At 47.1% G+C, this 16,804-nt stretch overlaps 1 protein-coding gene across 2 annotated transcripts; it reads left to right on the forward strand.

The window, feature by feature from the left end:
• Positions 1-1,917: 1,917 nt before the first annotated feature.
• On the forward strand, positions 1,918-16,416 carry CLCN6 (chloride voltage-gated channel 6; the record flags this gene model as incomplete). 2 transcript variants are annotated; one of them, XM_079545604.1, is made up of 23 exons in its annotated part: positions 1,918-1,998; positions 2,502-2,561; positions 3,758-3,823; positions 3,959-4,024; positions 4,665-4,731; positions 5,123-5,229; positions 5,475-5,601; positions 6,261-6,328; positions 6,471-6,529; positions 7,204-7,336; positions 8,252-8,365; positions 8,598-8,764; positions 9,617-9,743; positions 10,117-10,240; positions 10,563-10,716; positions 10,809-10,968; positions 11,096-11,202; positions 11,463-11,649; positions 12,134-12,291; positions 13,083-13,239; positions 14,460-14,567; positions 14,989-15,114; positions 16,336-16,416. In XM_079545604.1, the coding sequence occupies 23 exons, from the start codon at positions 1,918-1,920 to the stop codon at positions 16,414-16,416; spliced, it is 2,604 nt and encodes an 867-aa protein (XP_079401730.1). The 2 variants fall into 2 exon arrangements, with proteins under 2 accessions (XP_079401730.1, XP_079401731.1); XM_079545605.1 differs by lacking the exon at positions 3,758-3,823.
• Between the last annotated feature and the right edge of the window lie 388 nt (positions 16,417-16,804).

The raw sequence follows: 16,804 nt of genomic DNA on the forward strand, positions 1-16,804 counted from the left end.
AAGAGGTCCCTTTGACCAGCCCTCACTGTAAGCTATGGCAGACAATCTTGTGAAAACACAGTATAACGAGTGCATTTACACAGTGCTGAAAATAACACAGCAGCTGGCTTCACGCCACCTCCATGCAACTCTTCTGTGACTGCAGGATCAAACTTGGCTCTCACGACAGTCAGGTTAACATGACTTTTGCTCTGTCTGCAGTTTAGCAGGCTGTGATGCCCCCATGCACCAGCTGAAGACCTTTTTGATCCTGCAGTCTCAGGCTACACACACCAGCAGATTTTCCTCTACAGCAGCTGCCCCTTGGACTGCATCCAACTTCATGAATTCCCATCTGTTTATTCCCAAAAGGCAGCATTTCTTTACAACACAGAGATAAGGACAACTGCTAATAGGGAAGGTAAACAAGAAAAAAAATGGAAGAATCCTTTCTGAAACAGGGCCCCCTGCATGCCATCTTTTCTTTTGTCCTTATGGACATCACCCTGTGGCATTTCTCTCTCTGCAAGACACACCACCTCTGTAGACATTTGCACTGCACACATTCAGCTATTTCCTTCACCAGTTAGGGTGCTACGTTCACTTCCTCACCAACTGTGGCTGCCTGGAACTGAGGTTAGAGACCATCCCATCTTTCCCTGCCCTGCAGAATGCTCAGATGTGCTTGTTGGCTTTCCAGAACATCAAGCAGCTCTGCAGGTTGGGTATAGGATGCCCAGCTCTGCTGAGCTCCCTGGACCACAACTGCTTGATGCTTTATCTCCAGCACCTCAGAAGTTAGGGAGCAGTTACAGACAGCTAGAGAAAAGCTGCTGTAAAAAATGGGATTTGGGTTATATGCTTTGTCAAAGCTTAACGCTGACACTGAGAGCAGCACCTTGTCATTACATAACAAGGAGTCTATTCTGGAGGAAGCTGTTGCACAAGCCGGCACACTCGTTGTCCTCATCAGAAACTCCGAGCTCCGGTCATCCAGACTTTGAACTCTTCTCCTGTTTACACTCAGTTGGCCATCAAGCCAAACCTTTTGGGAGAAAGTCTGCTTTTACCACCTGGGGACCACTCCAGCTGGCAGGAGATAAGAGAAAGGAGCACAAGGCTGCTGCTGCTGCCAGCCTCAAACCTTCAGCGTACCAACAGCCCTCCCCACAGACACAACAGCAGACAGGATGGGGGTTATCCCAAAGCAGTGCAGCTATAGGGGCAGCCTCCCATCAGCTCATTGCCGACGAACAATAAACCTCAGGATTTCTTTCCCCCTTCGGCTCGAGCAGCTAGCACGCAGGTTGGCCTTTCGGTGTCTCTATAGGGCAAGGTTTTCTCGCCTCGGTTTATTGCCGGCCGTCTCAAAGCACAGAGGCGGTAGGAAGGCCTCGTGCAGTGCATCAATAGAAGCGCTCGGCGTTCCCATCAGCTGGCAGGGAGCGCAGCTCCTCCCGCAGCAATCATCACACGGCTCACCCGAGTGCTTTGGGGCCGGACCTGCAGCCCCCAGGGCTACAAACGGCACGCAGCACCTGCACAGAAGGCCCTATAGGAATCGACCCTATAAGGATCCGCCCTATAAGGAACCTGGCTCCCCGCGGGGACGCCTGGCTGCAGACGACCGTGTGCTGTCACCTCGGCTGAACCCGTTCTAAGGGTGGGATGGGAAGCCTTGCTCTTTGTCCCCCCCGCAGGGCCCCGCTCACCTCCCCGCGGCGTCGCACGCTGCGCATCGCGGGCGGCCCCATCCCGCGTCCCTTTAAGCCCCGCTGTTCCCCCCCCAATCCATCACGTGGTATCCCGCTATTCCCTTATCCAGCATGGCGTCGCGCCCTCACTCTCCCCTTCCCTCCCCCCCAACCCCCGTACGTCGCCGCGTCACGTGAGCGCCGCGAGGTCACGTGCTTTGCGGGCGGGCGGCGCCGGGATAAGATGGCGGGGTGCGGCGGATCGCTGTGCTGCTGCTGCCCGCAGTGCTGCGGAGAGCGGGAAAGCCGCACCCCTGAGGAGCTGGTACGGCTGCGGAGCCCTGTGTGTGTGCGGCCGCTCACCCCGCGGCTGTGCTTTGTCGCTAAGCCTCTGGTCGCGGAGTGCCTGAGGGCGGGCGGGCGTTGGGTGTTGCCATGGCGCTGGGCCCCGGGCGCCTCAGCCCGCCTCAGCCCGCCTCAGCGTTGCCTGTTGTGCTGCCCTTCCTGCCGCTGAGATGTGAGCTGTAACGTAAAGCCCTGTGTGGAGTGGTGACGTGCTGGCACAGCTGTGCGGGGAAATAAGTGGCTCAGCATCCCTGGGGGAGTGCAGTGTGGGTGTGTGGCTCTGAGGGATGTGGGCTGGATGATCTTAGAGGGCTTGTCCAGGCTAAATGGTACTCTGGTTCTGCTCTGTAGTTGTGCATTTATCTGATGTAAGTGATGTTTTCATAGCCCACACCTTAGTTTTGTATGCAGTGATCCTCATTTTGGGATCTGTATTCATCCTGCTGATTATTTTTCATTTCATGTTGCCCTTTTGTTCTGTAGACGATCCTGGGAGAAACTCATGAAGAGGAAGATGAGATCCTTCCACGCAAAGACTATGAGGTAAGTAATAAGCATCAGCTTCCTAAATATTTCAAGTGCTGGAGTCACGTCAGTGGGGCTGGCCTCCTTTTGCAGCCGTAGAACAAGGAGCAATGAGCCAAAATGAACGCATCAAAGTTCTGTGTTAATGTAAGGAAGAACTTTACTGTCAGAGTGATGGAGCAGTGGGGCAGGCTGCACACAGAAGTGATGGAGACTCCTTCTCTGGAATTACTCAAGATCTGTCTGCACGCTTTCTGTATGACCTGTTGTAGAGAAAATGCTTTAGCAGAAAGTTGGACTTGATGATCTCCCTTCCAACCCCTGCAGTCCTGTGATTCTGTGAAAGAACTGCACACAGCTTTTGATCAGTTTGAGTCTGAAATGGGGCAAGAAGTCCAATTGCATCACTACAGCTAGATTTCCTTGGCGCCACAGGAATGCCAAAAGTTGCTGCTCTTGCAAAGACCTGCTCTGCATTCACTGATATGGCATTTGTAGGTTAGAGCCCTGTGCTCTGAGTAGGTCTTGACCATCTGCTGCTTAAGTCAGATTCCTATTGAGGAAGAAGCAGATCTTTCCATCTACCTGGAAGGTAAGGTCCTGACTCTTACAGGAGATTATTGGTTGTTAAGTGTCTGAATGGAGGCCCTGAGTTATTTAGAGGAGCTGCTGTCAGCATGGATGTCAGCAAGCTGTTACTGCTTGATGGAACAGCAACCTGTTACCCTTTGGCTCAAAAAAGTAAAGCTGATACAGGTAGAAAGTAATGATACCTTGTGACTACAGTGGGACAACTATTACTTTTAGCTTCCTCCTGTGATGAGGTTAAGAGCTGGTGCTGCCTATTGAGAATTCATACCTGGTACTTCTGCTGTAACTAAAGATTAAGTCTGATGTTGCCCCTTGCACTGTCACATTGGAGGCACCTAACAAAGCAAGGTCTAAATCTGTACGTTATGAATTCAAATTAAAGTTGTGTTAATCAGTTTATTTGTTTCCTATCCTGGTCTGCTCTTCTTGATTCTCACAGCTTGGCTCTACTGGAAATTCTTAAACAAAGTTGCTTACAGAAGTTTTGCCTCCCACGCTCGTTTGCAAAACAAGCTTTGGGGAAGTAATGACTTCTGTAATCTTTAACAAGGTCACTGTGGGCAGATTCTTGCACAGTCCATAGCGGCTGATGTTCTTAGGTTGACCTTTTGGCTTTCTTCCAGAGCTTGGACTACGATCGCTGTATCAATGACCCATACTTGGAAGTTTTGGAGAGCATGGACAACAAGGTAGGAACTTGTTTTTTTTTTTTTTTCAGCTTTTAGTATCTTGAGAGCTAAAGCTGTAGAAAGTTTTCTGATCTCTGTATGTTCCTTTGACTAGGCTCGTTTATTTGTTTATTCTTTAATCCTATTTCTAAACAGAAAGCCCGAAACTATGAAGCAGTGAAATGGGTGATGGTTTTTGCCATTGGAGTCTGCACGGGACTGGTAAGGATCATGCTGTATGGGAAGAGATCAGCAGGAATAAGTTAGAAGTCAATGGCAAAGGAGGGAAGCTGAGTAAATATTTACGTTCATGAAGTGGAGAACTTCCTGGCTGGAGGTGGCTTTTGGCAATTAAAGCACGGTGTTGATGCATTATATTCCAGGAGAGCTTTTTTCTTCCAGATGTTGCTGCGTTTTCTTTGCAGAGTATTCAGACAAATTCTTTAACTCTGCAGATCTTGTCTGAACTGAGCACTTAATCAAACAGAATGCCAGTTTACAGTCGAGCTGAGTTTGTTTGGCAGTGCAGACTTCACTGTATGTGCCTGAAAATCAGCTTTTCTGAGTGTATGCCTCAGTTAAACATCAGCTTTCTTCTGTACCCCGATGTAAGTTGTAGGTGTTAAAAATGCTACCAGATTAATGCTGTGAAGTGGAATAGTCCTGGGATGGATCTGTCTCAGTGAGAACAAGGGAGGCACTGAATTTAAGCTTCCCAAGTTACTTTGCTCTGAATACTTACTCTGCCTTCTTCATCTTCTGTCCTCTCACGTGTGTGTATTCCTGTAGGGCTTGCTAGAGGCTGGTCTTTGTTGCTTGCATGTAGTGATTTCTGATGACAGGTCTGTCTTCTTTTTCATAGGTGGGCCTCTTTGTGGATTTCTTTGTACGGCTCTTCACCCAGCTCAAGTTCCGGGTTGTACAAAGCTGTATCTTTTACCTGATGGTTGGAGTCCCGTTGGACTCGAGTGACCCTTTTCTTGCCATGTTTTGCTCAGAGCAGCTGATTCTTTTAGACTTTTGCCATCGGTCACATTGTTGATTAATCAGGTTTTAATTTGCCTGTGTTGTTCAGCCCTTAAAACCAAGAAAGTAGTTTCAGAATCAGTATGTGGGCAAAGGCTGATCTCTGAAAGCTCGAGTTGTTTCCCTTCCTCATAGCTCACCCTTGAGCTCTGGCTGGGTGATTGGCTCTCTGATGAGTGGTCATCTGCCCTGCCTGGAGTTGGAAGCACAAGTTTGGCTCTTGGTGCCAGCCAACACTGAATGATTGTGTGTTGATGGGAAGAATGTTGTTGCTTTCCTTGACCCTCCATGCAGCGGTGGAAGAATGCACTGAGAAAGGCTGTCTTGCTTTGTCTTTACTGGAGCTGCTGGGGTTCAACTTGACCTTTGTTTTTCTTGCAAGTCTTCTAGTCCTGATCCAGGTAAGACTTAAGACTGTGCTGCACTTTGTACATTCTTCCTTTTCTCTCACATGGGTTCTAGGTAGGAAGCTTCCTTCCTGCCCACGGCCCAAGGCATCCAACTAACTTCACAGTGCTGTTTGAGTTAGCTAAGTAATGTCTCTTGATCCCTGCTGTGCCCTCTGACTGAGGTGGGGTGACAACTGAGATGTTGTCAGTCAGCTTTGACATCAGTGCAGCACAGCATCAGTGTTTCCTTTCTGCAGCCTGTGGCAGCTGGATCAGGAATTCCTGAAATTAAGTGCTACCTCAATGGGGTAAAAGTTCCAGGGGTTGTGCGGCTCCGGACGGTGGTGTGCAAAGCTGTGGGAGTGCTCTTCAGTGTAGCAGGAGGTAAGAAGGGCTGTGATGTCTTGTTGGGGCACGGAATCACTGAAGGGAGAGAAATGAAAGGGAGGGTGCAGGAGGCTTCTCTGTCTTTCTGGTGAAATGATTTTGATGGGCTAGTTGTGAGAGTCAGTAAGACAGAAGGGATGGAACTGTTAAGAGAACAGGTGCTCTTCTAGGTGGGTTAGCAAGAGGCGTCTCTGTCTAAGAGGGAGATGTGAGAATTCTTCCGAACACATTACCTGGAGCAGTCTGAAGGAGGCTGTGTTGTATGCAGCAGGGCTCACAGTAACCTGGGGAGTTCAGAGTCATTGAAGGAGTAGTTGTAGAATATTTCTGCCTGATTTCCAAGTCTGTTCACAAATCTTTGTGGGGCACAAAGGGTTCAACAGCTCCCTTTCCCTTGAGAGGAGCCTGGACTCAGCTTAGGTATTGGAAACTACTTCTGTACCTTATGGCCTGGTACAGAGGAGCTGTGTCATGGGACACACGTGGGAGTGGTGAGATGATCTGTCCTGGTACTGTCAGCAAGGAAGAGGGCAGGAAATATGCTGACTACTTTTAGTGAGTACTGTTGGTGATGGGTGGATGGTTGGACTGGATGATCTTGAAGGTCTTTTCCAACCTTGGTGATTCTGTGTGACTTACCAATCTTATCTTTCCAGGTCTTTTTGTTGGGAAGGAAGGTCCAATGATCCACAGCGGTGCTGTCGTGGGTGCTGGTTTGCCCCAGGTTAGTGCTGGCCTGGGCAGAAAATCATTCTGTTCTCCAAGACATTGATTAGGGACCAGCAGTCCACACCACTGCTTTGTAAGAGTACTGTGAGTAGTAAGTTTCTATCACCTGTATTTCTAAATCTTTACTTTCTTTGTAGTTCCAGAGCATCTCACTGAGGAAGATCCAGTTTAACTTCCCATATTTCCGCAGTGACAGGTACTGTCTGCAGGATGAGGAGAAGAGGGAAAGGGGAGGGAGGGGCGAATTGAGCAGACTTCCTTGGGAGAAGGGCGGCTGCCTGAGATGAAATCAGTCACTTGTGTTTTTTCTGCAGCCTCATTCTGCAGCAAGACAGCAGCAGGATAAGTAAAGTGACTCTTCACTGCTGTCCTTAAGGGATCCCAGCTCTGATCTCCATGTTCACCAATGTTCTTTCATGTTGCTCAGCAAATCTCTACCCACTTAAAACCTTTAATCTGAATAGTTAAATGGTTTCATTGTTGGTAACAAGCTCAGTTATGCACCCTCTAAAACCAAGATAGGCTCCAGAGAAGGCAGGTCCACCTGAATGTGAATAAAAACTTGCCCTTCCCTCTCTGGAGTTCTTCCAGGTGATGCTGGAGCACCTTGGTGTGGGATGTTTCCTTGTGTACTCAGCAGTCACGTAGCACCACGGTGCTTTGCTCTGTATTGGTGCTCTAGAAAAAGAGCATGGTGCTGCAGCAGCTTGCTGATCAAATGGTGTTGTTCTCCATGGCCAGTACTTCTCCCAGCTGCTACTCATGTATGCCCAGGATATATCGATAAATGGGGACTGTTCCTTATTCTGTACAATCTATAAGCACATTCACAGCTCTCTGCTGCTAAACTGGTGTTCTTTTCCTCTTCAGGGATAAAAGGGACTTTGTATCTGCTGGAGCAGCTGCAGGGGTTGCAGCTGCCTTCGGAGCCCCAATTGGGGGTACTCTTTTCAGCCTGGAAGAAGGTTCCTCCTTCTGGAACCAAGGGCTTACATGGAAAGTGGTAAGTAGTGCCTGGCGCTCTCTGTATGTCTCTTCCTTGAGCTGGACCTTGAAGAGAACTTGTCTGTGAGGGCATTCACGTTATCCTGTGTCTCGTCCTGAGCCCGCCTGGTAGGGGAGAGATTGCTTTCTCTATCAGTGCCCCAGAATTAATACAGATCAAGGGCAGAGAGTAATCTGGTACTATCCAGAACTACGAGACAGCTTTGTAGGTGGCATAGTTTTCTCAGGTACATGAGAGAAATGGCTTTTGTGCCTGGGTCTTTGCAGCCCGTTTCTGTGAGAGCAGAGCAAGCAGGTGATGAATTTCTTTCTGCTGTCCTGTGCCTTGGGGAGCTGTACTGCAGCAATGCCCTGTGCATTCTACTTGGGGGTTTTTCTGCCTGCAGTGTTTGGTTTTGTGAAGTTGACAGTTTTTCTAACGGTGTGTTGTATCTCATTATGTTTTTGGTGTTCCTTACACAAAATGCCCTGTTGGTGGGATTCAGTTAGTCTGCTGTTTCTCAGCAGGGATAAGAGGAGCCAGGGATTTGCTAACATGGCAGCTCTATCGGAGCCAATGAATACCTCAATTCCCCCACTAAACAAGTTGTTAGTGCCTTCTAATTGTTTTTTAACTGCAAATTACTGTATCTGATTTTAAAAAAAAAAAAAAAAAAAAAAAAAAAAAAAAAAATGCTGGAGGAATTACTGGGTGACATTCCTAACTCTTCTTATGTGGGAGGCCGGATCAGTTGATTATAGTAGTGCCTTCTAAGCCTGCTCTCTTTTGGAGCAGGAAATGAGCACCCTCAGTAGGACCGTTTTCATAAAGGTTCTGATGCACCTTTCTCCAGCCATAAGTGCCAAGGAGGGGCTGACTGTGCCAGTTTTAATTCTGATTAATTAATTTCTTTCCATGTATTAACTTCCTTAGCTTTTCTGTTCCATGGCTGCCACCTTCACCCTGAATTTCTTCCGCTCTGGGATTCAGTTTGGGAGTTGGGGGTCTTTTCAGCTCCCTGGTCTGCTGAACTTTGGAGAGTTTAAGGTAAGATTTAGCAATGTGGTTTTTCCCCTCTGGTCAGTTCAGTGTTTCTTGCTGGTTGTGTGTGTGTGTGTGTGTGTGTGTGTTTGATTTAAGGGCAGTTACGTTTAGCAGCAGCACGCTGATAGCCCAACACAGGATTGCTCCACGATGGCCATAGCTATCTTGCTGTTATGGCAGAAGCAGTGGCAGGAAACTACAGCTACTAATGGGTTTCTTATGCTTTGTTGCAAAGTGTTCTGAGTCTGATAAAAAGTGCCACCTCTGGACAGCTGTGGACTTGGGCTTCTTCATTCTGATGGGGATTGTAGGAGGCCTTCTTGGAGCCACTTTCAACTGTCTAAACAAGAGGCTCGCAAAGTACCGCATGCGGAACGTGCATCCCAAACCAAAGCTTGTCAGGTATTTGCTCTCTCTTGAGCTTGTGCAGCTGTTCTCATGTGTGCTCATCATCCCAAAGCAAGTGCATCAATTTAGAGGGCGGGAGGAAAAGCTGGATGTATTCATATTGAAATCACAAAGTGAAGCATCTATAGAACTTCAGAGATGAACACCAAAAATGAATTGTTATGCTCTATCACTGTTTCTGTAATTACTAGGGTGAGGTAACAAAAGCTGGGATCTCCTTATATGGGCTGTGAAGGGGGCTCTCGTGTTTATAGCTGAGCAAAATAGAGCTTCATCTCCATGCAGGATTCTTCTGTATCTTGTCCAAACAGATGTAGAAAGAGTAGATTGTTATCTTGTGTGGTTGAAACCACAATTAATCTGCCTGTGGCATTTAGAGAATTGCCATGCTGTTCCGGAAGCTGACTGCTATAGGCAGTGTTCTTAAATGAGAAGCCCAGGTTTAGAGGGGAAAAGGAAAAGGTATTTCAGTAGCTGGGAGGGAGGTAGGAGAGACTGTGCATCAACCTGTCCAGTGTGTCTAGACAGAATAGTCATCTGTGTTGTAAGGATACAGAGAGCATCGTTTCCATGTGAACAGCATCATCATTGAACTCTCCCCTGTGGCTTTTTATATGTGACTGCGTGTTCTGAGAACAGAAATAGCTCCTTTAAGGGGCAGGAAATTAAAAAAGGGAGCTAATGCAATCCTGGCCACCAAGTCATAATTCAGCCTGGCTTGCAGGCTCCCCTGTTTTCAAGTATTAAGCTGTGGTGTCTGCTTCTTCCTATTTCAGAGTCAGATGCCACGCTGGGCTATGGGTCTCTGTGTGGCCTCAGTGTGTGTTTTCTGCTGTGTGATTGCAGAGTCTTGGAGAGCCTGCTTGTGTCGCTGACTACAACCGTCGTCGTCTTTGTGGCCTCCATGGTCCTGGGGGAATGTCGGCAGATGTCTTCCACCAGTCGCCCTGGCAATGACACTTTGAGTACACAGGTGAGGAATCTTCTATGATTCCATGTTTGTTGTCTTCATATTCACCCATCAGAGGACCACGGGCAGGTGATGAGCTCCTGATGGCATGCAGTACCTACAGAAAATTTGAATGAAAGCTTATGGGCAGTTGCAGAACCTGAAGGTAATAATAAAAGCTGCAGTTTGTGCTTTTGTTGTTTGGCAAATATGCTCATGCTGTGAATTAGCCTATTGATGGTGCAGGCCTAATGCCTGCCACTGTTGTTTTGGTCTGATCATCTCAAATTGTGTGCTGAGAGCCCTGTACAGAAGGGTTACTCTTGTTCTACACAGTAGCTGACATAGTAGGGGGTAGATTTTAACTCTTTGTATCTTTTGTGTTCTTCATCAGGGTATGTCAGAAGATGTGAATTCAAGCATCAAAACATTTTTCTGCCCAAACGAAACCTATAATGACATGGCCACTCTCTTCTTCAACCCTCAGGAGTCAGCTATCCTCCAGCTCTTCCATCAAGATGGTGAGTAGCTAGCAGGCAGTGCCTTGTGCTATTCTTAGGGTTCAGAGCTTCATCTTGCTTGAAAACGGTCTTGTTGCAAGAACCATAAAGCTAAAAGCATCTTCAAGCTCAGGGGGCTGCTGGTGCAACAGAGTAAAGACCTCTCCATGAAAAGAAAGGCCTGCTTTTCCTACTTTTCTGCTTACTCGCTGTCTTCACGTGTGTTTGAACTGTGAGACTGTTGTGAGATGGGTCTGCTGTGAGCCGAGGGGTGGATGGTGGAAGACTGCTATCTGTTCCACAGGCCTTTTCCCCTTTAGTCATGATTATTCTTGTGTTGCAGGTACTTTCAGCCCAGTCACACTCTCCTTGTTCTTCCTTCTCTATTTCTTACTCTCCTGCTGGACATACGGGATCTCTGTGCCCAGTGGTCTTTTTGTGCCATCACTGCTTTGTGGGGCTGCCTTCGGACGCCTGGTCGCCAACCTCCTCAAAAGGTGCATTGAATGTGTGTGAGAGCTGTGCTGCAGGTGCATGCTGAGCTCTCAGTCAGGTTATTCTAATCTCAGGGCTCTTTTTTCTCCCCTAGCTATATTGGCTTGGATCACATCTACTCAGGAACCTTCGCACTGATTGGGGCAGCAGCGTTCCTGGGAGGGGTGGTCCGGATGACAATTAGCCTGACTGTAATCTTAATTGAATCCACCAATGAAATCACCTATGGGCTCCCAATAATGATCACCCTCATGGTGAGTCTTAGCTCTGGCTTCTCGAGCATGTGCCAGCCCTGAATCTCTCTCCTTCCCATGGCCACCTTGAGCCAAGAAGTCTTTTACTTGGAGCAACAACTCAGTAGGCCTTCTGTTTGCTCCACAGGTAGCCAAATGGACAGGAGACTTTTTCAACAAAGGAATCTATGACATCCATGTGAACTTGAGAGGAGTGCCTCTTCTGGAGTGGGAAACAGAGGTGGAAATGGATAAGTAAGGCTGCTACTCTTGGCAGGGCTGTGGGTTAGTTTGTCTTAGAAACATTCCTCAGAAAGGAATGTTGTAATGGGAGGATGTTGCTGCGTGTCCAACAAACCTGGCTGCATCAACTGCTGTGAGAGGAGCTGGAAGTTGTGCATCAGGCCTGAGCAGGAAATAGGTGCTGGCACCCTTGGTGAGGAGGGTTGGACAGGTGGAGATCTGAGGAGCAGATGAGATGTATGCAGCAATCGTGGATTTTTCTGTTTCCTCAGACTACGAGCCAGTGACATCATGGAACCCAACCTGACCTATGTCTACCCCCACACCCGGATCCAGTCCCTCGTTAGCATCCTGCGCACAACTGTTCATCATGCCTTCCCTGTTGTGACTGAGAACCGGGGCAACGAGAGGGAGTTCATGAAGGGAAATCAGCTGATCAGCAACAACATCAAATTCAAGGTAAGAAGCTGCTTCTTCAGTACATGGAAGAATAAAGAGTTTGGTTGTGCAGGTGGAAGACCCCTTCCTTTGTTAGTGCAGACTTCACACCGGACACGAGCACCTACCGAAATACAAAGTCTTCAGAAATGCAGTTTCATTCCATTCCCCTGATCACGACAGAGGCAGAACAGAGGGCTGCATTTCTAGAAGCAAAAGCGAGGAAGGGTTCCTTTTAAGTAATCAGTTCAGGATAGACATGGAAAAATTCTGGATTCAGCACTGAAGTATTGAATCCACATTTGAGACTGATAATAATTGCCTAAATGCTTCTCTCGTTCACATAAGGACGATGGGGGAAACATAAATTTAAGGTTGCAATGTCTAATGTGCTGTACCCGTGCTCTAGCGAAAAGGGTGCCTGACTTCCTAAGCAAACAGTTTGTAGTCACTCTTTGACAATTACTGACCTGCTCAGTGAATATCTCAACACTGCTGTGCACAGAAATCCAGCATTCTCACCCGAGCTGGAGAGCAGCGCAAACGGAGTCAGTCCATGAAATCCTATCCTTCGAGTGAGCTGCGCAACATGTGCGATGAGCACATAACGACAGAGGAGCCACCAGAAAAGGAGGATTTGCTGCAGCAAATGCTAGAGAGAAGGTGAGATCATGAAGGTTTGGAAACTGGGTGTTTCTATACAGTCCCCATTACTTCGTATGCTGGAGGAAGCAGTATCGGCATCCGTGTCATCTAAAAAAGAGCTGTTGTCAGAATTCATTGGGCAGTGCTGGAACCTGCACTGAGTCCTAGGATAATAGTTTGATGCTGACTGGCCTTTTAATTTAGATTTCCATCAAGTACACACAGAGAAATACTACCTGGAGAGGATGGACTACCTGGGGAAATGCCTTTGCTATAGAAATTGATGCCTTATTTTCTGCAAAAAAGCCTGAGAGCTCAGTGAAGCTCGTTCCTCCCAGAAGAGGAGCTAATGAATTTCTTCTGTAGTTCTTGATACCACCTTTCTGGTAACTAGGCGGAGTCACTAGGTATGTATTGCAGTTGTTTCCAAGCAGAAGCCCAGTGTGGTTAATCAGTTTCTAACCTAGTGATTGTGACATGTATGGGTGGAGTTACACACTGACATCCCACCAGGTACTTCAGCTTTTATTAGAATCTGAGTAATTTGGCACTGAAAATTGCTTTAGTAGGAAGCGAACTTAAACTGATAGGAGGCTATTTCCATTCTGCTGCTGGTGTAATGCTCTTTCCATGGTAATAGCATCTGACCTTTCTCTGCTTGTCTGGAGAAATGATTTGCTTGTCCCTAGCAAGAATCCCTGAAATATTCTGGAGAAGGTTGTGAAGACCAGAAATAGCTGTTGTTTTGGAGGAAAGGATGTGTGTTTCTCCTTGTGTTCAGGCAACTTACTATGTGCATTTATTCACAGATACACTCCTTACCCCAACCTGTATCCTGACCAGTCTCCCAGCGAGGAGTGGACCATGGAGGAACGTTTCAGACCTTTGACCTTCCATGGCTTGATCTTGCGCTCGCAGCTGGTCACCCTCCTTGTCAGGGGTGTTTGTTACTCCGAGAGCCAGTCAGTGAGTCTTCCTAATCTAGAACTGTAGCAAAGACATCTCTGCCCTCAGAGCTGGGGACAATACTTATGGGCAGACAAGAGCATTTTACCTATTTTTACATCTTACATCTAAGGAGATAAGCTACTGTATTTGGGGTGAAGAAAATTGGCTCATGTGAGTTTTTGTTGCGTGAAGGTGCAAGTGAAACTGGGAATGGAGAGTAGATCTTAAAATACAAGGAGGGCAACCAGCAGCATATACTGTGTGTTCTTGCTGCCAACAAGCCAAGCTTTTACCAGGAGATTTTCAGCTATTGCTGAAATTGTTATGAGCATTTGTGTTTGGGGCCCAGTTTCCACAATCCTGTTTTGTTCCTTCCCACGTGTTCATAGAATCACAGAATCTTTGGAGTTGGAAAGGGCCCTTAAAGGTCAACTAGTCCAACTCTCCTGCAGTGAACACCTACAGCTCGATCAGGTGCTCAGAACCCCATTCATCCTGACTTGGGAGTCCAATCCTTGGAGATATCCATGCCAGCACTTCATTGTTATTGTTTAAAAAAACAAAAAGAAAACAAACACTTCTTCCTTATATCCAATCTATATCTCCTCTGCTCTAGTTGGAAAACATTTTCCCCTTGTCCCACTACTACGGACCCTGCTAAAGAGTCTGTCCCCTTCTTAAATACTGACAGGCCCTGGAGCCTTCTTTTCTCCATGCTGCACAGCCCCAGCTCCTAACTTGTCCATGCAGGGAGGTGTTCCATTTTTGTGGTCCTCCTTTGGGCACGCTCCAACAGGTCCACATGTCTCTGTTTTGAGGATTCCACATCTGTACACAATACTCCAGGTGAGGTCTCACCAGCGCAGAGCAGAGGGGAAGGATCACCTCCCTCAACCTGTTGGCTGTGCTTCTTTTGATGCTGCCCATGACATGGTTGGCTTTCTGGGCTGTGTGGGCACACTGCTGCCTTACATCCAGCTTGCCAGTACCCTCAAGTCCTTTTCAACCAGGATGTATCAGAGTTTGGAGAGCATATCCATTACTCTGTTTGTATGGGTTTACTGAGATGAGCAACTAGGAGGAATGCTTTTAGAGAAGGCATTTTTATGTGGGCAGAGGAGGAAGGCAGTCTGAGTAAGTGTGGGGCATTGAGAAGCATTGTTAGCTGTGCTGCTTGCAGGCTGTGAACTACGTGGGAAGGTGGCAGCTTGATTCAGTGGCATTTGTTTTAATTGCAGAGTGCAAGTCAGCCTCGTCTGTCTCATGCAGAAATGTCAGAGGATTATCCCCGCTATCCAGACATCCATGACCTGGACCTCACATTGCTGAACCCTCGCATGATAGTGGTAAGAGATGCACTGCAATGTGACAGTGCTTCCTGATAAACATTTAGAGCTGTTTTAAGCCTTTAAGAAGAGCTAAGAGTACAGTTGAGTCCAACCTTCTGTGCAGTGGCCAACGTCACATGCTTTTCATGCATTCATCCAGCCTTGTTTACAAGTGGGAGCATCATTGTGGACCTACATTTATCCTGCTTAGAGGATTTATGCAGCATTAAGCTTTTCTTAAGATTATGGGTTAAAACCAATTGTGACAAATGAGGTTTCTGAAAGTGAAACAACTTTGTAGAGAAATAGAACACTCCCATAGGTGGATATGCTGTCTAGAGATCAGAAAGTTGGAGGGGCTGCAGCAATTGCTTCTTAGTGATTTTCAGAAGTACTGAAAATGCCTTCTGTAAATAATACCCTGTTTTTTCTTTCTTAGGATGTCACCCCCTACATGAACCCGTCACCCTTTGCTGTTTCTCCAAACACTCATGTATCTCAAGTCTTTAACTTGTTTAGGACAATGGGGCTCAGACATTTACCAGTTGTGAACGCAGTTGGAGAGGTAAGTCCTTATCTCAGTTTTGTCTCTGTTAAACAAGGAAGCAGATTTTTGTTTTGTTTTGTTTTTTGCAACGCTTTCACTTTTAAGAGAGTTAAGATCTGTTTTAATATCAAACAGGCACATTTTAATGGAGTCAGAATGTGGTGGTCTTAAGACTCTGGAGCACTGTTAATTGCTGTGACTTCATTACCATCTTTAGTTTGCAACTCTGCTCCTTGTCTTCACCCAAAGGGTGGGACACGCAGTCTGCCTCCTCTCTCAAGTTATAACAGCACGTGGAGGCATGTCTTGTACCTTTTAAGAGTCCTTGAGCTCATAAGAAGTCACCAGTTTCGCTTATTTAACAGCTTTATTCAAGACCAAAAGTAGAATTTCCCATATGGTGGGACAGGAGGTTTTCCTGTTGGACAGGAGCTTGCATCCTGTTCTTACTTGTAGGGACAGCAGAAAAAATTGTGCTTGTTTCACCATAGTTGTCTCTCTGCCATCTACAGTGTGCAGGAGTAGTCAGTAGGTGTCAGTAACTTCCTATAAGCATAATGAGAAGGTGTTTCCCTTAAGCCTGAACAGGGAGGCAAAATCCTGATGATAATAGCCAGAACTGGTCTGTCCAAATGAGACAGCAGTGCTGTCTTTGCCTTTAGGTGTTCCTAATAGCTACCCTAAATAACTTGTTGGAAAACATGTGCTGTAAACTCATTCCACATTTAATACAAGATGCTCCTGTGGTACCAGAGAGCAGCCCAGCTCTGAACTCTCACTGTGTGAAATTACTGAGCTGTTTCATTGGCTGAGATGTGTAGTTTGACTGTTTCCCAGCAGTCTGGCAGAGAAGGCCCCTTTGGTGACCTGCTAGTCGTTGACAGTCAGTGTGCATTTACCACTTTGCTTATTTTACTGCTTCATCTTCAGAGCTTCTTAGAATTTCTTGTGAGCAATCTGCCATCCTGTCACGTGGCAAACAAGAGATGTCTCTAATGAAGCCATGTGAGACAGCTTTGACATTTCCAATAGCTTTCCCTTTATAAGCAGGGGTGCCTATTGCTGTGTCCAGACACAGCAGGAGCTAAGCTATCCATTCGGGTGTCATTAAAGCAGTGTACCTTGCCTGTAGATGTGTGCTTCAAGAAGGGGCTGTAGGTTTGGAACTATGCACACCCCTTAGTGGCACGTCTGTGATACTGACACGTCTTTCTTTTCTTTTTTTTCTTCCTCTTTAAGATTGTTGGCATAATCACTCGGCACAACCTGACCCACGAATTCCTGCAGGCGAGGCTGAGACAACACTATCAGACCATTTGATGCCCCTGCCCCACTGCTGGTGTGGCTGCCTCCCTCTTCCAAGCCCGCACACGCGCTTGCATTCTGCTTGGACCCCACAAGGCCCAGGACTGGCCATTTGGCTTCTCACACGCATATCAAGCCTGGGGAGCTGGGAAACATCTTGCTAGCCAGAGAATTAGAGGAACTGCTTGAGCCCAGAGCTACTGACTAGTCTCAGGCACTTGGTTTGACCACTCTTCATCCAGGTTTTTTATGTTCCTGTGCCCTAGCCTTTCATCAGGTGTTGTCCCAGCAGTATACGTTCTGCTGTTTTGGTTTGGTTTATTTTTGAGGCTTGGATGAAAGAACCATCTAGCACTACCGTACCCTGTGCAGAGAACTGCAGTATCTTTTCCTTGTCCTCCTG

Source organism: Tetrao urogallus (assembly GCF_951394365.1).
Source record: "Tetrao urogallus genome assembly, chromosome: 21".
Taxonomy (NCBI): domain Eukaryota; kingdom Metazoa; phylum Chordata; class Aves; order Galliformes; family Phasianidae; genus Tetrao; species Tetrao urogallus.